General features: G+C 48.5%; 1 protein-coding gene across 5 annotated transcripts in view; it reads left to right on the top strand.

Annotated features, from left to right (window-relative positions):
- DPP6 (dipeptidyl peptidase like 6) overlaps positions 1-27,327 on the top strand; it is a 1,123,726-nt gene that overhangs the window by 1,018,931 nt on the left and 77,468 nt on the right. For all 5 annotated transcript variants that reach the window (XM_017519776.2, XM_017519786.2, XM_017519769.2 and 2 more), the window contains 6 exons: positions 4,994-5,117; positions 6,784-6,822; positions 12,318-12,425; positions 14,816-14,907; positions 15,842-15,889; positions 17,910-18,028. In XM_017519776.2, the coding sequence (XP_017375265.1) occupies positions 4,994-5,117; positions 6,784-6,822; positions 12,318-12,425; positions 14,816-14,907; positions 15,842-15,889; positions 17,910-18,028 (530 nt within the window). The remainder of the gene's footprint in view (positions 1-4,993; positions 5,118-6,783; positions 6,823-12,317; positions 12,426-14,815; positions 14,908-15,841; positions 15,890-17,909; positions 18,029-27,327) is intronic.

Genomic DNA, 27,327 nt, shown 5'->3' with positions numbered 1-27,327 from the left:
CGTGCAGTGAGGTTCAGCCTTGGCCCTGATGCCAGCCGTGCAGTGAGGTTCAGCCTTGGCCCTGATGTCAGTCGTGCAGTGAGGCTAAGCTCGGCCCTGATGCCAGCCGTGCAGTGAGGCTCAGCTCGGCCCTGATGCCAGCCGTGCAGTGAGGTTCAGCATTGGCCCTGATGCCAGATCTGTTCCACTTCCCCATGCAGCTGCCCGTGCTCACAGCTTTGAAATTAAGAAAAGTGGAAAATATATTAGGAGTGAGGAGAGCTTCACTTTTTCTACCTAGGTATTTCTGCTTAGGAGAGGTGTCAGTGAGCAAGTAAATGTTTTCTTTCCCCTTCCAGCAGCAAGAGTTTAACTACAAACCTTATAGAGCAAAAGAATGTCCTTTTGTCCAAAGCTCTGCCTGCTCATGGGGTACCTACCTTGTCCCCAGAACGCTGCTGGAACACCTTCTGTATGGCCCTGTTGGTGGTGATGCTTCCCCCTTGTAAGCCAACTGGATTTTTAGAAAATAACTAAAATGTATTTGGGTCCAGGAACAATGGCTCACACCTGTAATCCCGGCACTCTGGGCGAATCACTTGAGGTCAGGCGTTCAAGATCAGCCTGAGCCACATGGTGAAACCCCATCTCTACTAAAAATTACTGGGCATGGTAGCGGGCACCTGTAATTCCAGCTATTTGGGAGTCTCAGGCATGAGAGTCGCTTGAACCCAGGAGGTGGAAGTTGCAGTGGGCTGAGATCATGCCCCTTCACTCCAGCCTGGGCAACAGAGCAAGACTCCATCTAAAAAAAATAAAAACAAATGTATTTGACACCAGGTCCAGTCACTGATGAACTTGTGGACTTAGGAAACGTTGACTATAGATGAGAAGTTACTATGTGGGTCATGAGGCAGAATCAGGCTCTGAAGGCAAGTTGGCAGAAGGGGCCAAGAGCTTTTTGATGCATGGCAACAGGCTTGGAAGAGGCATAGAACTGCCCAGAAGGTGAGAATCGCAGCTTCCTTATATAGAGATGGAGCCCTTATCTGTGCATGTATGTAAGAAGAAATCTTATAGTCTATAAATTCCCTTTATAGTGTTTATTGTTTTGGGTTTTAAAAAATATTTCTCATTGTATTTCATCACCGTAACATCTCTAAACGTACCACCATGCTTTAAAAATTCATATTACACAAATGAAGAAACTGAGGGTTCAAGCACCACATAAAATTAGTTGTAAAACCAAGGCTTTGTCAGGCCTCTGAGGTGAGCCACATTCTGCCCCTCAACCCAGGGATGATCCACGAGGCAAAGAGGTCCACATTTAACTGTCCTAATTTTTATTACAGTTATATTTTTCCTCAGTATATTAGCTTCATATTACAAACTAAGAGAAGGAAGGAAGGAAGGAAGGGAGGGAGGGAGGGAGGGGGAATGGGAGTGGAGGGACGGAGAAGAGAGGGAGGGAACAAAGAGATGATCTAGCTCTCATTTCATGTAATAGGGCATTTTACATGGGGCTCTGCATTCGTCAGTTCTCACACTGCTAATAAACATATACTCTAGGCCAGGTGCAATGGCTCACGCCTGTAGTCCCAGCACTTTGGGAGGCCGAGGCTGGCAGATTACTTGAGGTCAGGAGTTTGAGACTAGCCTGGCCAACGTGGTGAAACCCCATCTCTACTAAAGATACAAAAATCACATTCACACATATGTTCATTGCAGCACTGTTTACAATAGCAAAGACCTGGAATCAACCCAAATGCCCATCGATGATAGACTGGACAAGGAAAATGTGGCACATATACACCATGGAATATTATGCAGCCATAAAAAATGATGAGTTTGTGTCCTTTCTAGGGACATGGATGAATCTGAAAACCAACATTCTCAGCAAACTGACACAAGAATAGAAAATCAAACACCGCATGTTCTCACTCATAGGCAGGTGTTGAACAATGAGAACACGTGGAGACAGGGAGGGGAGCATCACACACTGGGGTCTGTTGGGGGGATCAGGGGAGGGACAGCAGTGGGTAGGGAGGTGTGAAGGGATAACATGGGGAGAAATGCCAGATATAGGTGACAGGGGGATGCAGGCAGCAAACCACATTACCATGTGTGTACCTATGCAGCAATTCTGCATGATCTGCACATGTACCCCAGAACCTAAAGCGCAATTAAAAAAAAAGAGATTAGATCAACTTCAAAAAAAAAATTATCCAGGCATGGTGGCACACATGGGAGGCTGAGGCATGAGAATAGCTGGAACCCAGGAGGTGGAGGTTGCAGTGAGCCAAGATTGTGCCACTGCACTTCAGCCTGGGGGACAGAGTGAGACTCTGTCTCAAAAAACGAAAACTAAAAATAAATAAATAAAATAAAGGCATACCCGAGACTGGGTAATTTAGAAAGAAAAGACGTTTAATGGGCTCACAGTTCATGGGGAGGCTTCATAATCATGGTGGAAGACAAGGGAAGAGCAAAGGGGTGTCTTGCATGGCAGCAGGCAAGAGAGCTTGTTAGACCTCGTGAGAACTTAGTCCCTACCATGGGAGCAGCATGGAGGAAACCACCACCGTGATTCAATTATCTCCACCTGGCCCCGCCCTTGACATGGGAGATTTGCGTGGGGACACAGCCAAACCATACCAGGCTCTGAGTAAAGAAGCAATGTGGTTGCTACTTCTAGAAAATAACAAACCGCACCAGAGTAACACATCCTTGCCTCCTTCTAAAGCCATGAAGTGGGCTTGCCACTGTGTGTCCACGTTTTGTGGCCAAGAGCTTGAAGCAGGAGCAGTCCTGTGGCTCCATGGGCCACGACACTGCTGTTGATGCTGCACACCCAGCCCCCGCTCCATCCAGCCGTTCTCAGCCTAGTGACATTTCCAGCATGATTTGCTCCAGAGGCAGCAAGAGAAGGTTTGCATCCATCTCATTTTCATTTATAACATTTCACTGCCAAATTAAGAAAGAGAAAAACTGAGAATAGTGTGTAGTCACATTTGGCCTAGATGAAGATTATTTGTACAGAAGAACACTATAAAAAGCAGAAAGAAGCATGGGATGAATGGATGTTTCCAACAATTGAGAACAAAAGCGGCATTCTTCATAATCAGCATGAAGGGCATGGGGGGAGAACAGTCATTCCGGGAGACCTCACTTTTTCTTTCTTGATTGCACACAGACAAAGTGTGTTTGCTGAGGGACTAAGTGCAGGGTACCCTGTGGCTTCGCCACTGCCCCCATGTGGACATGGAATCTGCAGCCGCAGGCCCTACGTGGCTTTAGCACACATCTGTCCCCATGGCTTCCCTTCAGCATCCTCCAGCATGGACTCAAAGACCAGTTACAACATCATTAAAAAATAAAAATGTTCCATGTGAAGCAAGGGCTAGGCACAGGCCTTGAATTATATTTAAGGACAAAAGTGAAATACATTTTTTTCTTATGATTGTAAATAATGCAGGAGATGACTACATCCCATCATTATAAATGCCTGTCCCTGCCTTTGGGCCGTGAAACAGCAAATCAGGAAGCTTGGTGAATGTTGCTGGCAAGATGTGCTACCTTTCAGTGCCAGGGTCAGGATGGAGAGCCATGGAGGTCCCTGCCTGACAGGCAGGCCAGGCTCTAGGGCGGGCCGGCGTGAGGAGCAGATGGTGAGAAGAGAAACCACCATGTTTCGGACTTCACAGAAATGGAGCAGGTTGAAAGGCAGGAGAGCTGGATTGCAGCTGAGCGTCCCTCCTCCTGTGTTCCCAGTGTGCACCTCCTCACCACCGTGTCCTCAGGAACTCCCCAAGACCACAGGGGCAGCTCCAGTCCTCCCCTCCCGGCCACGCACCAGTGGTCGCCTGTCTCAGGCCCTCACCTGCTTGCCACTGTTCCTCTCTTTGCTACATGGTCCTGTTGTGGGTCAAGTTATTAAGAACGTTGATTAACAAGTAGGTGTGGGGAGCGGGGGAGATGCGGCACTGTCGTCTTCTGGTTAACTGAGGCACAGGCCAAGGCACCCGGTTATTTAGCTTTTTCTGTTTAAAATCATTATTAAGTGTAGTGAAGTCCCTCTCCGGCTTGCCAGGAATTGTCTAGCGAAAGTGCTGCTGTCTTCAGTGATAAAAGATCTTGTAAGACTACAAAGTAATCATTCTCAACAGTAGATCTCATTATAGATAGAGAAGGGGTGGGTGATAGAACTCGAATTAGCTGGTTTCTAAAACATTCTGGGATTCACCTGGGAATAGTCTTTTTGGGACATTAATTTTCTCAACACTTTCTTCTTCCTCTCAAATGTAAAACTGTATTTTTTATCTGGTTTTTGGGGGGCTCTGGGTGACTGAATGAATTCCCAGAAGCCCCCATACTCCTTGGGCTAAGTAGAGAGTGGCCCAGAACCTGTGGTGTTTTCAGGTTTGGGCAGAATCAGGTGCATGACCCCTAAGATATCAAACCACGTTCACCTGAAGCCCAGAGCCGTGAACCAATTTCCCCAATTAGCTAGAGAGTGTCTCTGGGTATTTTGTCTTCAGGGAGGAGGGAATTAGAGAATGGAGCCTTCCACAGCCCAGGCCGGGATGCTTTTCACCCTGGGCCACTCTTCAGGGTCTCCCTCCAGCCCCTTTTCGGGTTCTTTCTCTGTCCAGCCTCCCCTGAGCCCTTGCTGCCCACAGGTGTAGTTAGTTGTGCATTTGCCTGGGACGGCCGTGAGAAAGTCAAGCTATCAGCTGGAGAGATGTGACCTCCAGACCCAAGGAGCAGCCCCCGCCCCTCACCCCCAGGCAGCCACACGCAGTGACAGGCAACTCCGAGTGCCTTAGGGCTTATTTCGCAGAGGTGGTGACTGGGCGGCCCAACATCATTAAACTGGATTTCAGAAGCTCACAGGCTGGCTCTGTCACCACTGGCTCCACCCTGTGTCCAGGGCTGGGGTCGGCTGCCCCTGGGTCCTCTGGCTTCTGTCATGGGGGGCTCCTGCCCAGCTGCTCACGCTGCGTTTGGGTTCCAGGGAGTACTATGTCACCATGGTGAAGTGGGCCACCAGCACCAAGGTCGCCGTGACCTGGCTGAATCGCGCTCAGAATGTGTCCATCCTCACCCTCTGCGATGCCACCACGGGGGTCTGCACAAAGGTACGGGGATGGGGGGAGGTGGTGGGGGCGCGGGAGGATGGGACGGGTGAAGAACAGATGACCAGATGCGCCCAAGGTGATGCCAGAGTCGGCTCAGCCTCGGGCCTGCGGCGCGGAGTCCTGGCCCCGGCGTGGCCGCCACCGCATGACTGATGCAGGTGCCACCGCAGACCCGGCCGGACCCATCTGTGAGTGGCCTGAGTCACCCACTGCCAGCACCGGGACGCCACCCTCAGTTCACTGAGTGTAGCTTCCCTTTGCCCGTGCTCACCGCTGTCACCTAAGTGAGCGTCCCCCTCATTGCCTGATGCTGGAGAAGAGGGGCCCTGCCTTTCCCCGGACCCCGCGGACCGCCTTCCCCAGCAGGCTTTAGGCCTGGTCACTCCCCGACCCAGGCCAAGTAGCCCCGAGGGACAGCATGTTCCCTGAAGGTCCTGGCGAGGCCAGCCATGTTCCTAGGAGCCTCAGGCCGATTCGGTGTGTAGTGAGTGGAGGTAAACGTAGGGGAGAGGACATTAAAATGCTCAAAGAGTCAGCAAAGGAAAAATCAAGTCTAAGAGGCTGCCCCGGGGGAGCAGGCAGGTGCCCCAGGGCGCTCACCCACACCCCGTGGGATGGCTCCCGCCCCACTGCCCCGTCAGGGCCCCCAGAAGCAAGTCACCTTGTGGCAGGTTTTGTAAAAATCAAATAAAACCGACTAATACATTCAGGCAGGACTTTCAGAAACTCCTTTTTAATCTCAAGTTTCTCTCTCCTGGCTGAGACGGGCCAAGGCTGGCACGCATATTTACTTGAGAGGCTCCTAACACGGCAGCTGTCACTGCGATCCTGAGCCTGGTGATTCATTTCTGAGGTTGGCAGTCATTTGCCTGACCTTCCATCTAACCTGGGGTGGATCCCAGGCTATTCTGATGAGCTTGCTTGAAGGGAAGGAAGGAACCAGGGACTCAAGAGACTCAAGGCAGGCAGCTGGGAATGCTTGTAATCTGCAGCCTCTCCGTGCCCCTGAGCCTTGGGTGTCAGCGGCAGATGCTGCTTCCTGCTGTAGCCCATGACAGAGGCCTGCTCAAGGGGCCAGAGGTCCAGCCTGCGCCAGCACCAGGCCCACGGAGTCTCCAGGTGACGTGTGTGCTGCGCAGCTAGAGTTTGGTGTCTGGGGTTTCGTTTTTCTTTCGTTTGCTCCTTTCCACAGAGCGCTGTGAGACCTACTTTTCCCTCATGCTTTAGCCCCTTTGAAAGGGTTTCTGGCACCAGGAGTGTTGCTCAGTGTGTCCAGACTGGGATCTGGACACAGTGTCCACACGCTCCTGACTCTGTGGCCTGAGGTTCGTGGTTAGATGGACACATGCCTGGGCAGTGATGGCCACCCCGTGGCGCACAAGCCATTTTCCTCCAGAGGGTTCCTGCCCACCACGGGTTTGTCCTTGTTGCTAGGAATAGTGGCATTTCTCATTCGAGTACACTTGTGTTTGGCTGTAAGCCACACACCAGACAGGAGAGCCTGTGCTTTTCTCCTCCCAGAGCTGCTGGCAGCGTGCTATGCTTGTGCAGCGACCGTGTAGGTGAAGCCAAATTGTTTTCTGCACTGTTGGTCACAGACACAATATATGCAGGAAAAAAAAAAAAAAAAGAAAAACTCTTGTCTAATGCTCTTACTTCATTTCAGAAACACGAGGATGAAAGTGAGGCCTGGCTGCACAGACAGGTAAGTGCTGCACGCCCGGGTCCCCTGTCACATACACCTGACCCACACCAGGACGAGGGCTGGCTCTCAGAGCTTGGACAACAGCAGGACAGCTTCTCAGAGTAAATCACACAGGCCTCCCTGGGCAGAAACACCGTCGGCTCTGCTCACGGTGCTTCCCTTTCTCCCGGGCAGCCCAGAGAACGCCCAGAGAATCTGAGTTCCAGGGAGGGTTGTGTGAAAATCACAGCTCCTCAGAGCGTAGACTGTTTGGTGACACCTCAGCTTGCAGTCAGATGCCAGCATCTTGGTGAATTGAAAATGAAGAGTCTATGAAAGGTCCCTTGACATAATCTTCTATTTTATCATCCCTGTCTCTTCCCTAACATAATGGACCAGCCACCTTCAGCGTGTCCCAGTAAAGCCTTTTGGCATTCCAAAAGGTTTGAGACTAATCTATAACTTTTCCTAATATTTCTCTAATGTTTTGCCACCACCCCAAGTGAATTCCAACAGGTAGAAAAGTGGTGGATACTCCTGTTTATTGCCAGGGCTGGTTTTGTTGGTGTCTCCTTTGAAGTCACCTCCTCTGTGATTCAATAAGACCATCCTCAGGGACACAACTGCAAACCGTTCCTGGGGATTCTTCATCCCTAACTCGGATAAAGGAACAGAAAATAAAGCAGACTCTAGAAACCTGAGACCAAAAGACATCAGCAGAAGCCTGGGTAAATTATTCTGAGACTTGTTTTTATTAAATTTACACAAAAAGTATCAGTATTTTCTCCCTTTGAGCCTTTTTGTCTCGTTCCACGCTCTGACACCAGGAAGAGCATGTGAAAATGCTTCGGAAGCTTCCTGTCTCCTTACCCTTCCTACGGGAATGAAAATTGTCTTGAAGACTATGGGAAGAGTCAAAGCAGGCTTGGGTCTCATGAATTATGGTGCGGAGACACAGATATGCTTCTTCATCAATACAGTGGATCCTATTTATGGAAAACAACCAGAGCTGAACAAAACTATCACCGTAGCTCCCAAGAACGTTTCTGGCACCACAGCTGCTGGGCTGCTGCTTCTGCCTGTGAAGTCAGTAACATGATTCTCTCAGGAGTCAGGGCCTTGTCAATGGATGGGCCACTCCGAAAATGTATCCTGTTTCTGCACTGTGCCAATCTTACTCAGAGGAATGGCTCCACATGGCCACCTTGTTTCGCACGTCCCAACGTGGGTGTGAAGTCCAAGCCAAGAAGATATCGGGAAGAGGGAAGACCTCTTCCCTCTTGATCCCTCGAACATTAGCATGCTGTGAAGCTCTTGAATACATACCTATCAAAGTTCTTGAAGCATACATATCAAAACTAGTATTAAGATGTTCATCTCACATCAAATTGTCAGAGAGATTACAATGAAAGGATCATTTTTAAATTCCGTTATCTATATAATGTGTTCAACCAATATTTATGTATCTTGCCAGGCACCATGCTAGACTGGGGAATTCAAAAACTGAGTCGGCTGCTATCACTGAGCACACATTGTGGTGTGTGTCAGAATTCCATTCCTTCTTATGGCTGAATAATTTTCCAGTATATATATGTAGCATATCTACTGGAGTATCATACATATATATGCGTGTGTGTATTATATGCATATATACATACGTATACAACATAGTACATATACTGGGATATTATTCAGCCATAAGAAGAACTGAAATAGTATTCCAGTAGATTACAGTTTGTTTGTCTCTTGTTGGACATTTGGGTTGCATCTATCTTTTGGCTGTTGTGAATACAGCATCTAAGAACAGGCACAAAAGGCTACCTTATTGTGCAATTCCATTGATATAAAATATTCAGAATAAATAAACTCATAGAAACAGAAAGCTGAGCAGTGGTGTACCAGGGCAGGGGGAGTATGGAGCAGAGCAGCTTAATGAACACGGGGTTTATCGTGGGGTGGTGGAAATGTTTAGGAACGAGCTAGAGGTGGCGGCTCACGTCATTGCGAATGGGCTCCATGCCACTGAATTGTTCACTTTTATTAACATGTTTTCTTTCGTGTGATTGGAATTTTGCCTCAATTTTAATGAATGAGCTAGAGCATGAGCTCTCAAAGATGTTTTAGCCTACACAGGGAGATGAGATGTTCACATCACGTCCGTGGTGCGGGACACGAGGGTGATCCTCAGACATTGCACAGGTGTTCTGAAATTGGCAGGAGTGGGAGCTGGGAGAAGCGTGGTGGGCACAGAGCTGGTGGCCCTCTGCCAGGCCCACTTTGGGTTTGAACAGGAGGAGGTGAGGGACGTGCTTAAAAGAGCAGCCTGGCGTGGTTCTTCGTTGTGGGCAGTGAGCTGTGGTAAAGCAGGGTGGAGGTGCCCACTCTGTTCCCCTTTTCCCCTCAAGCATTCTCATGGGGGGAGCTGGCTTCCCGGCTGACCACCTATGGGTCTTCTCTCTGGATGGACAGCAGAGTGCGTGGTCCCCGAGGCCCGGGGGGACCGTGGTTCTGACCTCCAGTGCTCACTTCATCAGCTCTGCAGAGTGGCTATACAGCCAAGGTCACCAGCAGGACTTTTCTGTATTGGTGACTGCGTCTCATCGTCCGTGTGAGAACAGCTACCGAAGTGCAGGGTAAGACAGTCTGGACGGGATTCGGAAAAGCAGATCCTTCCAGGCCAAATCCAGCCAACGCTTAAATGGTAGCATGAATTAAAATAATTTTTACTGTTTTAAAATGTAAACTTTAAAGCATTTACTAAGCACACAGCTAAATTTTAAAAGTGGCTGCTTAAACATATGCAATGCCGTCCTAAGTTGGAAATGTAAGTTTCTGTGAGAGGCGTGTTTTCCTGGGATAGGGAGTCCCTGGGTCAGGCTGGCCCATCAGCTGCAGTTGTGATTGTGGCTCTGGGTTAGGGGCACCCTGCCCATGGCAGCAGTCGGAGGCCAGGATGTATCTGAAGACCCCACAGGTTGTGCATCTGTACCTGTGAAGATCAGAGCTCCGTGGTCTGCAGGAAGATTTAATTTCAAACAGTTTCTCATGATATTTTTTTTTCATAAAGGAATTCATGGACCCTATTTTTCAAAAATAATCCGTAGTGTTTCTGCATCCCTCAAGATACTGTGAAGCCCTGGAGAACAACTTCGTAACTTTCTAAGGCTGGCCCTGCCACCTGCTGCCATTGAAGCCCTTGGCTCCTGCTTCACACAGAGCTTAAGAGGGTTTTCCTGGGAGGGCTGCAGGCATGAGTGAGGGAGACACATGGAGGCTGCATGCCCTCTACCCATCCGTCTCCAGTGGGTCACAGAAGCTTGCCCCAGCTGGCCCAGGAGAGACAGGAATCTGCAAAGTCCTGCAGACCTCAGGGAGACCCAGCCTGCTTAGGTCTACCAGGCTTCCGAGGACCCAGTGCAGGAACAGAGGTGAGCTGCAGCAAGCCTGCTCATGTTATGTCATCTGAGCCATCCATCTTCCTCTCTTCTCTTCCCAACTCCTTCCTGGAACCCACAGTATGGTTACCCACAGACAGTCCCCAAGAGCCAAAAAGAAGAGGCAAATGTATGCGTGGAGCCCCACCAAGTTCCCTCTCCTCTGGGAATATTCCAGAGAAACAGGCAGTGCCCTGTGCCGCATGCACACCCCGTCCCTGCTGCCTGGACCCTGCAAAGTCAGTCCTGATGCCAGCCCACAGGGGTCCTCTGCCAGAACCATGTCCGTTTGGCGTAGAACCATGGAGCCTATTGTTTTGGTTGAAGGATAAGTTCTGTGGATCAATTTCTGACTGTCTTTCTTCTTTAATCGGAATTTTGGTTTTATGATTTCAAAATTTGGGCTGGAAGGGGGGGTGGTTGGACAAAATTATTATCTCCGAACCATGGAAAAAACTGGCAAAAATGCCACAAATAGCTCACGAAGAAGCTCTCATCAGTCCAAAGGGCTCCTTCTCAGATCTGCTGTGATTGGAGTTGAGGGAACCAGGCACTGTGTTTGATAAATTCTGTTATCCAGAGACACGGGGAACACTTCCCCCAAAATCAGATGAGAGAGAGAACCAGGGTAAAATCCAGGTCCGCTGGTCAACACTCATGGCACTTCGTTACTAAAAATACATTTACCACGTGAGAAATCGGTCTCAGAGAGACTCGAAGGCCCCCGCTGTGTTCCGTGACGAGGTAGAGATGGCGTCACGATGGTGCAGACCTTCTCATTATGAAGACGATGCTTCTGGCCAGAATTAATGATTATTACGTTGCCAAACATGCAACCATTTCCCCCAGAAAAGTGAGGGAATATAGCCCCCTCCCCCGCAGTTGGAAACAGAGGTGCGTTTTAAAAGCCAAATTAACTGCTGGTCTTTCCACTTTCTCTGCTTTTAAATACCATGCCTCCAACTGCAAATAGAAAAATCAATGTTTGCAGATTAAAGGTTTCATTTTATTGCAAATATTCATGAAGATTAAATGTCATTTTAATCACATGCTAGTTTATTTCTCTGGGCATATCATATCTGCATGTGTTCATTCACTATGGGGAAATGAGTTTTCCTGGTGCCAGCTGGGGTTTATTTACCATTTGTTCTCATCTCCGCATTCGTCTGAAGCTCCTCGAGTCAGAAAATACATGTTGTAACCAACTAATTGGTGTTCATGGGTGGAAACTTTCAAACTTGAGCTTCTGAGAGGCCAAGGTACTGCAGTAGCAAAATCCCTTTTCGTCCATCAAAGCGACAGCCACCCTGGGGGCTCGTGGAAGGCTGAGCCCTGCTGGCTGCCCACATCCGAGGACCAGGCAGAGACGGTGGTGACACCTGCCCTGAATCCAGCCTGGAGCCTGTCCCCCAGGGAAGACTGGGAATGCTGATTCCATTTCCAGGGAAAGGTGACCGTGGATCCAAGCAAGTGCTGGATCTGCTGAACCCATAGCATTGGCCCTTATGTTTCTTTTCTTTTTTTCTTCCTTCTTGATGGGCTATTCAGTGTGAGATCGGTTGTACTAAATAAGAAGAAAAGACAAGATTGAAAGAATAGATTTTGTTTTTAGGCAAAATCTGGTTTGTGACTGTTCAGAATTATGTTTTTCTCTGACCTATAATAAATGCCACTGGAGAAATCTCCCAATACACTCTGGTTTCAAAGGGCAATCATTTGAGGGGGAAGCACCCCCTTGTGAGTCTTAAGAGCACAGTTCCCGTTCTCGCTGGTGATCGTGGTGCGCACACAGAGCCGTTCTTTGTCTCTGCGCTGCGTGGACTGAGGCGTGCCTTCTTAGTTGCCACTCCCGAGGCTGTGGCATCTTAATTCCTCATTTCTTCTTCTTCTTTTAGAAAACAGAACAGTTGATTCATGATTCCCAAGGAAAGTATTGGCCCCACCAAACACTTATTCTTTCAACTGTTCCTCTTGTGAGAAATCACACAGAAAATGTACCTGGGGGTGTGTTTTACCCTGATTCAACCTCTTCAAAATAAATGACGTTTTAGTCATGGTTTCACCCATTGCCTTTGTCCACAGAATGAAGAACCCGTGTTCTCCAAGGATGGCCGAAAGTTTTTCTTCGTGAGAGCGATCCCCCAGGGGGGACGAGGGAAATTCTATCACATAACGGTGTCTGCGTCCCAGGTACCTCCTGCTGCTTTCCAGGACTAAACTAGAAACTAGCCTGCTAGAGGCCATGGGGTGACAGCCTCTAGGGCTGGGCACACTTGCCTTTTTGAGGACACTGAGGTCCCCTGGGACTCAGAAACTGGAAGGTGACTCCCAAAGGCAGGGCAGAGCATGGCGCTGGGGAGTGCAGAGGTTTCCGTCAGACCCGGTGGAGACTTGCTCTATCTGGTCATGTGCGAGAGTGTGAAAGACACTTCTGGCAAGGTCAGCCAAGCCCCTGGGGTCCCCTGTTCAGTGTAAGACCGAGGACATTGGAGGACCACCTGTGCTGGGGGCCCTTTCCTTCTCCCTCTGCTGGGGGTCTCCTGGACATACTCCCCCCGAGGCGTGACTCCATGCACTCAGCGTCCCCCAGGGCTCCAGCCTCCCCCAGGGCTCCAGCCTCCCCCACCACTCCGTCTCCTCTGGAGCTGGATGCAGGCATTATTTTATGATGTGGCCACTACCATCCATTGCTCACTGGTTCTGGGGTCTGGCAGGGTAGGAACGGAGCATCCCTGAGTAGGGAACTTTAGGGATTAACATACATGAATTTAGGATCAAAAGTAGACATCCCGGGGTCACAGTCCCCCACAGAGGTCACCTCAAGGAGCCTCACGCCTACAAGATGGGGCTGCCATAGTGCTGACTTTGGGGGACTCTGACCTGAGGAAGAAGGGAGGCACATTCTTGAAGCTTCTCAGTTTGAAAACAGCCTAAAGTTATTTGGGATCAGGGAAGATGAATGACATGTGATTAGAAAAAAGGTTAGTCACAACTTCTATGGCTGTAAAGTAGAAAGCTCCTATTTATGATGAGGCCCCAAAGGCAATTTCAAAGGAAAAAAATCCAAGAATATCCCGCCTGAGAGCAGCTCTGGTGGAATGAGGGTGGGGCTGCAGAGCTCCTGGGATGGGAACGGCGTCTCTGAGAGGCTCCTTAATGGCATGACTGACAGAATGGCTGCAGGCTGTTTCGTCTGCTTTTTCCTATGCTCTTCATTCTCCCACCCTACATTCTTTGGTTTACTATTTTAAACCATTTAGATCAAGATTTTAAAATGCTGGCCGGGCGCCTTGGCTCATGCCTGTAATCCCAGCATTTTGGGAGACTGAAGTAGGCAGACCGCCTGAGGTCAGGAGTTCGAGACCAGCCTGGCCAACATGGTGAAACCCCGTCTCTACCAAAAATACAAAATTAGCCAGGCATGGTGGCACATACCTGTAGTCCCAGCTATTTGGGAGGCTGAAGCAGGAGAATTGCTTGAACCCAGGAGGCAGAGGCTGCAGTGAACTGAGATCGCACCACTGCACTCCAACCTGGGTGACAGAGTGAGACACCGTCTCAAAAAATTTTTAAATGCTTTGGTGTTTTCATTTGGCCCCGAGTCTCTGTATTTGTCCAAGTTGCCATCATCTTTCCAGAGCCCCATCAAACCTTCCAGCAGGAAGCAGGTCTCCTGCACCACCCGCCAGGCACCGCCTCCTGCAGGTCCCCAGGAACCCCTGGGGAGGGGGCCCCCACAACCTTCCCTGTCCAAACCTGCTTCAAATTCCCCAGCCTCTCCTGTACCCTCTCTGCCCCCGCCCCAGGTCCTGCCACCACCCCCCAGCCCATATGAGAGTCTGCAGCCTCCAGGGTGTGACCTCCGACCCTCCACCTAGTTTAATCTCTCCCCACTCTGTGCCTACCTCCCAAGGCACGTGCCGTCCAGAACAGCTGCCCGGGGCTGCACCTGGAAACCCCCACACCCCATTTCAAACCCCACTGAAACACCGCTCCTGCCTGCACGGCCTGTCTCTCTCTTCTGTTGCGATCTCTTGTGTAATCATTCTTCTTAGCTCAGGAGGCACACAGGGAAAGACTGCATGCACAACGTGTCCTGCGGCAATACGGGTCCAGACTGTCCTCGTCAGCGGCAGCAGGGAGCACCCTTCCTCCATTTATTCTGTTTCCCTGCCCGAATTCATCCACCTCCCACATTTGTCCCTTTCCTCCCTCCGTGGTCCCCCTTCATAATGGCTCCACTGATTAGATTCACAGATGAAAAAGGCCTGTGAAGCACTGACTCTCCTCCTGAGATGGCTTCCATCGTGCTTGGAGGCCAGGCCCAAGTGATTGGCATCACCCAAGAGGACAGTGCGCTGTTCCCCGCTGCTGATGGGGGTGGGGGAGCTGCAGGCCTGGGGCTGGTTGGGAGCTTCACAGAGGATGTTGCCTCCCAGGAGAGGAGCAGGCAGAAGGGGCAGAGAACCCTTCCCACAGAGAGAGCAGCAGCCCCTGTCGCCTGGTGTCGGAAACAGTGGGAGGATGAAGAGCCATGCTGGGACACTGGTGTCTTCTGAGGCCATGTCTGTGTGTTTCAGCCCAACAGCAGCAATGACAACATCCAGTCCATCACCTCCGGGGACTGGGACGTCACCAAGATCCTAGCCTACGACGAGAAGGGGAATAAGATGTGAGTGAGAACCAGGGCCCCCCCCCCATCGTACTGGCCAGTGGGACACATTTGTTAGTTTTGTCAGTTACGCTCATGGAGTGCAGGAGCCCAGGGTTGGGAGGGCTCCTCTTTCCTCCTCAGGCAGCATCACCAGCTCCTAGTTTCTTCATGAAAATGTGGCGTAGATTCCCGTCTCAACAGCCCAACTTCCAGAGCTGCGGCGTCCTGAGGGCACAGGCTTGCAGCCAGCCCGGGAGTGAAGCATGCTGGCAGCAGTAATGGGGGTGGCCCTGATACTGACCGGGCCTTCACTCGTCCAGGTGCTATGCCGGTGCTTTCCAGGCATTATCTCATGGAATACAACAGTTCCATGAGGTGCGTTTACTGCTTTCCCCATTTTAAAAATAAGTAAATGAAAACAAAAAGAAGTACTTTGCTCCAGGTTATTCAGTTAGTAGCAGGTGGATTTGGCTCAAATGAGGAGGGCCCTTTCACCTCCCTGCTTCCAGGGTAAGAGCCAAGCTTTCTGCATTGGGAGGTCTTAGGTGAAAAGGAATCAACAAGTATTGATTGGGCCAGGCTGTGTCTGAACTTGTCTTAAATGTTCTCAGATCCTTGCCCTCCAGAAGGTGAGTGATCTTGTAAAAAAAAAAATTCCATGTCCACATTCAGGCGCTTGTCACCCCAACCACAGTACCCTCTGGCCATGAAGCAGAGGCCAGTGCAGGGGGCACCTGGAGCCAGTGGAATCTGCATGGTGTCCCTCAGCCCTTAAGTGTCTGGCCATCCCCTGCTCTGGCCACAGGTGTAGCTGGGCCTGAACAGGGGAGCTACTCCCTGCAGGCCATGGGCGGCAGTCCCTGAGGAGCGTCCATAGAGGTAGTGCCAGGAATGTGAAGTGCAGACACGCCCTGGAGCGAACTAACCCTGTGCACCTTGCTGATCTTTGCAGCTACTTCCTGAGCACGGAGGACCTGCCTCGGAGACGACACCTCTACAGGTACCTCTGGCTCCCCCTGAGCACGGGGCTTCCCCACTTAGGAGGGCATCTGGGCTTTGCAGAATTGCACCTTTTCAGCTGTTCAGAAAGGCGGGCAGCAAAGACAGACCCCACCACAGAATAGTAGCGTAGATTCTGGACAGAAGTAATGAAACTTGCAGAGGCAACCAAAGGGGCAGTTTTGAGATTTTTGAGGCTTTATTTTTCTGCTGTTGTTGAGTTGGGTTTTCCCCATCAGCCACTTTCCTCTCCTGCTAACTGACGGACTTTTACCCGTCTTTCCTTTTCACCTCTATTCAATGTCAACTCAGAGGAATTCTGGACCCCCAGCAATACCCACTGAGTTTTTGTAGGGAGCAGAGTCTGGTTTGGAAATGAACCCTTGGGTCAGTGCGAGGAGGTCGGCCCTGCTGTCCGGCATTGCAGCTCACAATGGGGGACTCTGCCCTGAGGAAGAAGGGGGCATGTTCCTGAAGCTCCTGAGTTCGGAAGCAATGTAAAGTTATTTGGTATCAGGGTAGATAAATGAAATTGATTAGAAAAGATTAATCAAAACTATTCTATGGCTATGAAGTAAAAAGGCTTGTATTTATGATGAGACCTCAAAGGCAGTTTCCCATCTCAACAGCCCAACTGTGCGACTTTGGGCACGCTTCCAAATCTCTAAGAGGTCAGGGTTGTGTGCTCTGAACCCTGGAGGGGACTGGGTTTTGCTCTAGGGTGTGTCCCTCTTCAATGTTCAGTCCTGTCATCTGCCCAGTCACTGTTCTCACTGAAGGAGGCTTTGGGTTGTGAAGTGAGATTAGCCCTGGGCGCTTTCTACCAGGGCCATGGCAGTGAGGAGGGGGCATCTGCTGCCCCCCGTGCCTCTGTGTGGGAGGGCTGCAGCCAGTTACACCTAAAGCCGCTGAAGAGGGTGTTCTTCAATGCAGACCTGAGGCTTGAGGCCAGTGGTGTGTTGTCTAAACGGAGCCAATGCCTGTTACCCCACCCTCCGTGGGAACACTGGAAAGCCACCCCCGCCCCCCGTGAATGCAGCCTCCCTTCCAGCTATCGGCAGCTACAAGGAGAGGAGGAAGTCAGCATGCGGGAGCCAGTGTACACAGCTCCTCTGTGTAGATGGTCCACCGTAGCCATGTATCTACTAGGAAAATTGACATCCACATGTCACCAGTTAATAAAAGTGAGGGGCTGCCTGGGCCCCTGTCCTCTAACTCACAGAATGAGAAGGTTGTCTTTCTTCCCTCTCCCATGAAATGTCTTTCCTCCTGGCAGAACAGACTTCATGTTGAAACCTGTGGTTAGAGGAGACCTTCCCAGGGCAAAATGTTCAGATAAGAAATTCTTTCAGGTAGATCGGTACCTTAGGATCTTTCCATTTTAGGGGGCATGTGTTAGGCCTTCTTGACTTGAAAGGACACTGGACCACAGTGGTCCCGGGTAAGTCTTCAGGCTGGCTCCCACTTGTCTAGCTCCACTGAGTGGGAAGCGCGAACTCTCAGCAGTTTCACTCTGTCAGAGGACGTGGCTTTTGGGAGCTGCCAGAGTTCAACCCCCCTGGTGCTGCTGGAGCCCGTGTCTGGCCACAGGCCAGCGTCTGGAACTCCAGAGAATGTGAAGATACATCACCCTGTCTGCTGTACTCAAATGTCTGGTCATCCACTCAGACAGACAGGACACGGGCAGATAGAGTGCTAGACCCTAACGCTGACAGCTCCGTGCTCCTCGCGCCAGGCCACCTGCAAAGCCCAGAGAAGGCAGTGTAGGCAACCGTGTGCCAGCCTTCTTGAGAGTGGGAGGGACCCACTAGCCAAGAAAGGTGGAAACGGAGCTGGGCAGTCTTGGGCTCCAGCAGGGAGGCAGATGGAGAAAGGCCCGGGGGTGGAGGAGGTCTGTAGCAGGGCTCTGCAGAGCACCTTCATGGAGAGAGCCCGCCAGCTGGCCGCACCCAGAGGGGAGGGCAGCTCCTCTCCGCCCACGTTCATGGTTCATGGCAAACCTTCATCGTTTGCTCTTCCAGTGCCAACACGGTGGGCAACTTCAACAGGCAGTGCCTCTCCTGCGACCTGGTTGAGAACTGCACCTACTTCAGTGCCTCCTTCAGCCACAGCATGGACTTCTTCTTGCTCAAGTGCGAAGGTAAGCCCCTGCCACCCCGTCAAGCCTGTTTCAGGCTGACGCGGAGCGTCCTGGCAGGCACACTTGCAGGGATACGGCGGCGTTCCAGAGCAGGTGGGGATCCCGCCTACCTGGTAACCTTGCTCATGGGGCAAGATGACTGGACCCCCACAAAGTCTGGTGCGGTGGGGCCACTTTATGTTTCATGAAAGGTATCCAGCTTATCAGAGTGTTTGGTGCGTGCTGTGCTGGTAATCCCACAGTCTGTCTCCCATTGTCCACAATCAACAGTCCATGAGCTAGTGGGGTGAATACCTTGCACAGCGATGAGCCTAAGCCATTATTAAAGGTGGTAAAACAATTTCAAAGATTAACTTTTCAATCGTATTTAAGGATGATTGAATATGACCAGGTGTGGTGCTCACATGTCTAATCCCAGCACGTTGGGAAGTCAAGGTGGGCAGATTCACCTGAGGTCAGGAGTTCGAGACCAGCCTGGCTAAAACAGCAAAACCCCATCTCTACTAAAACTACAAAAGTTAGCCGGGTGTGGTAGTGAATGCCCATTGTCCCAGCTACTCAGGAGGCTAAGGCAGAAGAATTGCTTGAACCTGGGAGGCGAAGGTTGCAGTGAGCCGAGATTGTGCCACTACAATCCAGCCTGGGTGACAGAGTGAGACTCTGTCTCAAACAAACAAAAAAAAAAGGATTTGGGTTATATTAAAGAAGTCTCAGAAAAAATATTTTTTCTATGTCCCAATTCATTGATAATTTATCCCAAACTGCAAGAGTTTTTTCACACCAACCAGCATACACAAAAGAGTAGGCCATGTTGCCTACAGGATACAAAGGATACTTTTGCTTCTTATTCTGTATCTTGGAAAGATACAATATGAACCCGTGGAAAGGTAAGTCATCATAAACATGGTCATAACAAAATATAATCTCCTGTGACGAACTCAAGGAATGAGAATATGCTAGAGGCAGAGATTGAGATCAGGAGCAGTTCACTCCTCATTTAGAGTTTCAACCCCCTACACCATAGGTGGAGAATTAACAACTTCTATCAGCACAATGTCTTTGCTAGCCTTTGCTAGCTACTGGAGAGCGCATGGCTTCATGACTTCCTTCTCTTTTTACCAGTGTCATCCAAAATCTTGAAAATCCGCAGAACGGGAACACTAAGCCTCTTGCTCAACACAAGCTCATCCCCGGACATTCTTCTAAGACAGCGAGGAGACCACGGAGGGATGTGGGGGGTGGGGATGGCATCTGAAATACATTAGTGCCCCCGTCCCCTCAAAGTTGATGGTACCAAATTCCTCCTCCCTGTGCCTCCCAAGAAGGAGGCCACCAAGTATCTGAAATCATAGAGTGCTGAAGGGGAAAGAACCTAAGATCTAATTGATCCACTTCATGTATCAGATGACAAACCCTAAGCCAGAAGTTGAGTGGATTCCCTGACTCCCGATGAGCCAGTGATACAGAGAGGACCAGCACCAAGGTCTCTCGGTTCCTAGCCCAGTGACACTTGACTCCCTGGGATGAGATCCTTGGGAAATAAGAACCTGGGAAATTATAGGGATTGGCAGGGCATAGGGGTTGGGAAAACATAGCAAGCAGACCCACTAGGAGCTAGAGAATCTTACAAGGAGCTACAAAATCAGAATCCAGAATCCAGAATCCTGTCTCAGAAGCAGGAGGCAGCTTCAACACACAGGAGGTCATGATGAAACACACAATTGAGAACTTGAAATAGATTTCAAGAAGAGCACCCCAAGCAACAATGGTTGAATGAGAAAGGCAACAGGCCTCCATCGTGGAAGTCCTGAGTTAGGGGCAGAGGTCATTTACCAGAGGGGCTTGGTCTGGCCTCAGCAGGAGGCAGAGCCTTCGGGATCTGTATGGATTTGTATTTTCTGGATTCTTACTGTAACCAGCAAGAAGGGTCTGGCTGCTTGCCACTCATGGAAAGAAGTCAAAATTAAAATGGGTTGTAATATGAAGGAGCAATTTTTCTTTATTATCTGTGCCAGCAAGGGAAGGGCAGAAAGCAATTCCACTCTCCAATTTGTAGAGGAAATGCAGGGGTTTTGTTTTGTTTTGTTTTGTTTTGTTTTGTTTTGTTTTAAAGAAGGGTTTGAAATTCAGAAGAGCTTCTTGGTGGGTTAGAAGGTGCCAAGAGTGTGACTGGCTGTGGTGGCCCCTCTGATTATTGCCGCATTTGGTGTGGGGGCTGGCGCCATCATGGATCCTACCAGGTTATCATCACAGTCAGTCTTGTAGGCACTCTTCAGCCGTGAGTGGGTTGCAGCCTTGAAGTAATCTTTTGTTAGAGAGAGAATTCTGGAGGTATCTGGTTCCATCAGGATCTGACCCCTGGAAGTTTTTTTTTTTTTTTGGGACGGAGTTTCGCTCTTGTTACCCAGGCTGGAGTGCAATGGCGCCATCTCGGCTCACCGCAACCTCCGCCTCCTGGGTTCAGGCAATTCTCCTGCCTCAGCTTCCTGAGTAGCTGGGATTACAGGCACGCGCCACCATGCCCAGCTAATGTTTTGTATTTTTTTTTAGTAGAGACAGGGTTTCACCATGTTGACCAGGATGGTCTCGATCTCTTGACCTTGTGATCCACCCACCTCGGCCTCCCAAAGTGCTGGGATTACAGGCTTGAGCCATCGCGCCCGGCCCCCCTGGAGGTTTTAAGGAAATACATGACCAGCCAGGAGAGTGTGGTATGTGCTCAGGAAGCATCTGGGTTAGGAAATGTGCATAAGGGAGCACAGAATGGGAAAAGAAAGGGAGGGAAGGCCACAGCACATTCTGAGGCTGTGTTTCAGGATGAAAAGTGACACACATGCAGCATGTCTCAAAGTTGTGTCTTAAGACTGGGAGCAGGTGGAAGAGGAGAGGCGAAAGAAAAAAGGTTTAAATTGTGGTTAGAGGCTGGGCTGCTTGATCATATTCCTGATGTGTACTAACATCTGCTTCACGTGGTGACCCTCCCAGAACCCAGAATCTAGACGGAGTCTCACTCTGTCATCCAGTCTGGAGCGTACAGGTGCAATCTCAGCTCACTGCAACCTCCACCTTCTGGGTTCAAGCAATTCTCCTGCTTCAGCCTCCCAAGTAGCTGGGATTACAGGAATATATAATTTTTATATTTTTAGTAAAGACAGGGTTTCGCCATGTTGGCCAGGCTGGTCTCAAACTCCTGGTCCAAATGATCCACCTGCCTTGGCCTCCCCAAGTGCTGGGATTATAGGCGTAAGCCACCTCACCCGCCCCTTACTTGTTAATTGACCCTTGCTCTGCTTCCCTTCAGAGGTCACAGCTCCCTGCTAAGTTCAAGCTCAAGTTTTGTCTGGATGCTTCATTCTGACAACTGGAAGCCTTTTATGGTTCAGTTTCCATAAACTGTAGCCCTGGGCTGAAATCAGAAAGGCTCTCCCAGACTGTGGATTTAGGCAGGGAAGTTCCCGTTCCCACATGGTGGTTGTAAACATGGAGCCCATGGTAGACAGAAACACAGCCCCGTGTTGGGAAGCTGTGTGGACAAAGTGTGTTTAGAGAGTACTGTAGGGTGACCTCTGTGAAGATTTCTGGTCTGCCACCGGCCTTCTGTCCCAGGGAGAATTTATGATTCTTTTTATGTTTATATATTCACAAGGCCTGTGTTGTGGTCTGCAAATAGTTATTGTGAAGAGATGGCTCCGTAGTTGATACCTGGGAGGAAAACTGAAGCAAAGAACAAGTACAGCAACACAAGGGCAGACACACGACTAGCCCAGAACCCAGGTACAGCCACACTGGGTCACGCACACAACTGAACTGGTCCCTGGTACAGCCACACTGGGTCACATACACACAACTGTCCCGGACCCCAGGTACAGCAACACAAGGTCAGACACACGAGTGACCGACCTAGAACCCAGGTACAGCCACACTGGGTCACACACACAACTGACCCAGGCCCCAGGTACAGACACACTGTGACACACACACACACACACACACACACACACAACTGACCTGGGACCCAGGTACGACCACACACATATACAACTGACCCGGGACCCAGGTATGACCACACTGGGTCACACACATGACTGATCTAGCCCCTGGGTACAGCCACACTCTCTCACATACACACACGACTGTCCCGGACTCCAGGCACAGCCACACTGGGTCACACACATGACTGACCCAGGCCCCAGGTACAGCCAAACTGGGTCTCACACATGACTGACCCGGGCCCTAGGTATGGCCACATTGGATGACACACAACTGACCTGGCCTATTGAGCACGTCCACAATCTCACCTTCGGGATGGGATGCTCCTCCCCCCAGTGCCTGGGATGCTCCTCCCCCCAGTGCCTGGATCCCTACAATAATCAAACAAATTCATAGAATTTGAAGATAGGAATAGATCTTAGATCATCTAATCCAGTCTCCACTCTGCCTTTCTTTGATTAAGAAACCGAAGTCTTAGTCATTATGAAATTGTCACCCTACGGTTTCCTGATTCATTTAAGATCTATCTAAATATTTAGCCTGTTGCCTCATCTTAAGGTAAACATAAACCAGCCCTCTTCTCTACAAAATTGCTCTTTAAAATGTTTACATAATAAGCTATTTTCTGGCTAACATAATTTGAATGCCCAAATTAAACTTTCCCCCTGAAGGTAACCAAAATCTCACTTATAAAGGGATTTTCTGAAAAGGCTTAAATTTACAAAGACAAAAAACTAAATGGGGAGACAGCAGCAGCCAACTCTTTGAACCTGGAAGTAGTTACCAGTGATAACTGACTTCGCAGACCCTCAAGCTGAGCCTCACCCTGCCACAGGGAAAGCTGAGCAGGCATTAGTGATGATCGCCTAAGGGATGAGATCAATTGCTATGAAATCCTAAAGGAGAAAATGATTATACCCATTTGGATTGCTTGGGGCATTTTGCTGGAGGAGGAGACTCAAGGAAGTCATAAATGATGAGGTGGCATTTAATATAAATGAATGAGTAGGATTTGGAATGGGAAAAAGCAGTCCAAGCAGAAGGTACAGCACATGAAATGTTCTTAGATTATGCAATGGAATCTTTTGCAGCCTGTGAATCATGATCAAGTGAATACAAGCAACCTGATTTAATAAACAAGATAATTTAAAATAATTTTATTTTTCTCCACATTTCTCAGTAGATATTCAAGTGGATCCAGATGTGTAGTCTAGACCAACATTTAGTCAACACTCATTTCCTTTCTTGTTTCCTTCACACCCCAAATTATTTTGAATGTCTTGGAAACCTGTGACAAAAATAACATCTCCCTTCCCAGCATTAGCGACTCTTGTTTTCTTCTCTTTCCCGCTTCCTGCAGCATTTTATTATACAGATTAACTTAGTCTTCCAGTTGCAACCAGAGCCAAATAATTCTTCCTTTTTTAGGTTAAGGATAAATGTACTGGCAATGAGAGGTTTCTCTTTGGTGAAATTTGTCAATGTTCCCACATTCAAAGCTGTTCAACCTGTCACATAGGGAGGGAAGTGCAAGTAGTTCAGGTTGTCTGCATAGGAAGGGATGATAGTCAAAGGATTTAACAGCTAGGACAAGAGGGGGTACCAACCAGCCAAAAGGCATGCCCCTGAGAGCAGATACAGGCTATCAAACCACATTAGGACATAAGGGCTGGGTATAAAATCCTGAAATTATAACTGCTCTGTTTAAACTTCATCATTCTTCTTGCCTTTTGTGGGCCTTCCATCAGGACAGTTTTTGGTAAGTTTAGCTGATATTGACCTATCCTGTAACTTACATTCAGTATTATAACTTATATTCAGCAGTATAACTTTATCATCTTAGTAGATTTGGGCTGCTGTAGTGAAGTACTATAGACTGTGAGGCTTATAAACAACATTAATTTATTTCTCACAATTCTGGAAGCTGGAAGTCCAAGACCAGGGTGCCAGCATGGTTGGTCCTCGCAAGGGCCCTCTTCTGGGTCACAGTTGACCAATTTCTTGTATCCTCATATGGTGGAAAGAGGGTGAGAGAGCTCTCTGGGGCCTTGTTATAAGTGCACTAATCCCATTCCCCAGGGTTCTGGTCTTGGGATCTAATTGCCTCTTAAAGGCCCCACTTCTAATACCATCACGTTGGAGGTTGGGACTTCAATATATAAATTTGGGGGAACATAAACACTCAGCCCATTATAATCATAGCTGATTGTAGCTCATCAGTTGTTTGCAAGCAGTACTTCTGTTTCATTAGTCTTTGGCATACTGATACTCTCCTAATGTCCAGTTTTTCTTCCACAGTGTATTGTGTCTATCATCATTATAGAGTTCCATCTAGTAGTATCAACATGTGCTCTAATTTTCCATTAATATTTCTTCTGCAGCTTCTCAATATTTGACATTTTTATGCTTATATGTTTATGTTTATAATTCTTAATTCGTTAAAATTGTTGATTTTACATATAAACCTAAAAATTATTTTTAGGCTAATAATAATTATTAACCTAAATAATAATTATTTTCAGTTAATTCCTTAATTTTTGACTATACATACAAACCCATAAATTATTTTTCTACTTTGCACAGTTACATTAAAACTGATTTGAATTGAATGCATACGTAAATAGAGGCTCAGAAATGCTGCCAGGCACGATGACTCATGCCTATAATCCCAGCACTTCGGGAGGCTGAGGCAGGCAGATCATAAGGTCAGGAGTTTGAGACCAGCCTGGCCAATATGATGAAATTCCATCTCTACTAAAAATACAAAAATTAGCCGGGCATAATGGTGCACACCTGTAGTCCCAGCTACTCAGGAGGCTGAGGCAGGAGAATCACTTGAACTCGGGAGGCGGAGGTTGCAGTGAGCCAAGATGGTGCCACTGCACTCCAGCCTGGGCATCAGAGTGAGACTCTGTCTCAAAAAAACAAGAAAAAAGAAAAAAAAGAAATGCTTATGGCCCTTATATCCACTCACTGCCTCACTAGATCCCGTCTCTGAATGTCAGTATTTATATCTAAAGGGCATGGATTTCAGATGACCCCTGGATACTCATGCAAGCGATCAGCTGTAAGCCAGACTCCGTGGAACCTTGTAGAAACTCACCTATCTACGTAATACAGAGAGTTTCTTTCCAACTCTCCATTGTCTGGAAGTGAAGCCAGCTATATTCAAAATATTGCATTATAATGTAAACTTCTATGATGATTTTCCAGAATATACCAAGTAGCTTTTAGCATACATACTTAATTGGTCTTCTCAATGACCCTGTGAGATAGGTAATAAAAGAAATAATCTATTTGTTAAGTTCTTTACAATTTGAAAAGTACATTTTCTTTTTGAGATGGACTTTCTCTCTTGTCACCCAGGCTGGAGCACAATGGTGTGATTTTGGCTCACTGCAACCTCTGTGTCCCGGGTTCAAGCAATTATCCTGCCTCACCCTCCTGAGTAGCTAGGATTACAAGCGCCCACCACCATGCCCAGCTAATTTCTGTGTTTTTAGTAGAGACAGGGTTTCACCATGATGGCTAGGCTAGTCTCAAACTCCTGACCTCAGGTGATCCACCCACCTTGGCTTCCCAAAGTACTGGGATTACAGGCATGAGCCACTGTGCCGGGGCCTCAAAAGTACATTTCTAATTATATTTTAATAGTTGATGACTATGTTCCCATTTCTGATTCCTTGCACTTTGTATTCTAGCACAAATAGATCTACTTAGAATTCCCTAAACTCAATATCGTATTTCGCATTTCCATGCTTTTGTGTTTGGCTAACTGATAAAGTACTATGCATTCTTCCAAGACTTTCAGGACAGGGTTGATTTTTATCCCCTTCCAGGAGGGATGAATGAGAAATCAGAGAATGTGAAAGTGGCTGGGAATTCACCCCTAGACCTATGCCCGTGACGGGAACTAAATCTTCAGCTGTTTAAGAAAACTGGGGATGCCCAGAATGGGGGAGGCCTGGGTGGTCTCACCTTCTAGTCGTGGATAAACCCAATTCCACCTTTAAAGAAAAACGTGCTCACCTCCTGGACTCACTTCCTAGGACAGATATAACACATTACCACAATCTGGGTGGTTTATCCCAACAGAAATGTATTCCGTCACAGTTCTGGAGGCCACAAATCCAAAATCAAGCTGTTGGCCAGTGTGGTTTCTCTTGGAGGCTGTGAGGAGGAATCTGTTCCACGCCTCTCTCCAGCTTCTGGTGGTTGCCAGCAGTCCTTGGCATTCCTTGACTTACCAATGCATTGCTTTCATCTTTGCCTCTGTCTTCACATGGTCTTCCCCTCCACCTCGGTATCCAAATTTCCCTCTTCTTATATAGATGCCAATCATTGGTTGAGGACCCAACTACAAGTTAGCTTCATCTTAACTTGACTACATCACCAAAGACCTCGTTTCCAAATAAGGTCACATTCACAGGAACTTGGGGTCAGGACTTCAATATAACTTTTGTGGGGGGCACCATTAATTAAACCAACAACGCCTCCCTTCTAAGGCCCGTATTGCCTTCTTACAAAGAAAGAGTGCTTAACTTTTCTCAGGAACACAAAATTAAGGGAGGCCACACTACACTCTGTGCCAGAGACTGTTCTTAATGGCTTCACCACATTCTGGAAGCAGCGAGAGGGGTCACTGAAGGAAGTAATGTGATTCCAACCATGTCTTTGGATAGCACGCTGGCATATTAGAGGAAGAAGTGCAGTTCCAGTATAGATTCTCTCCAGGAATACTTCTTCCCTGTCATAATGCAAAATTCACAGTCAAGTGGCATGCAGCCATAACAAGTTGTATAGAGTTTTCTCCTGCCCATCTGAATTCAACCCTCAGAGCCACTGCACAATGAAAATCAAAGTGCACAATTTACATAATTTGTGTTTCACAGTCCTTGCCTCTGTTTAGAGAATTGGATTTTTCTCTTCAAAATGAGTCTCAAGAGTATGATTTCTTTTCCTTCAAGTTTTTGAAAAGGACTCAATCAATCCTGTTTCTAAGAAATGTCCAAATGCCACCAGGAAAATGAGTTCCGTGTATGAATTGGGCATTTGCTGCCTCCCACTGAAACACTTTTTTGTGTTTTCAAAAATAACTAAATAAACTTCCTTTTCTTGAAGCCGAGGATGGAGCTATTGCAGTCACTTGCTGCTCTGAGTGGGAATGAGCAGGCTGTGTTCCTGAATCCCTTACAGCTCTGGGCTCTCACCCCCACCCCTTGCAGTGTTGAGTTATGATTTAGGGAGCTACTTTGCAGACTTTAGGAAGTTTGGTCTTTGACTTAGTTTGGTTTATCAAGATAGGCTTC

This window comes from Cebus imitator, unplaced genomic scaffold (assembly GCF_001604975.1).
Source record: "Cebus imitator isolate Cc_AM_T3 unplaced genomic scaffold, Cebus_imitator-1.0 Scaffold20, whole genome shotgun sequence".
Taxonomy (NCBI): Eukaryota; Metazoa; Chordata; class Mammalia; order Primates; family Cebidae; genus Cebus; species Cebus imitator.
This window is presented reverse-complemented; position numbering and strand designations above follow the sequence as displayed.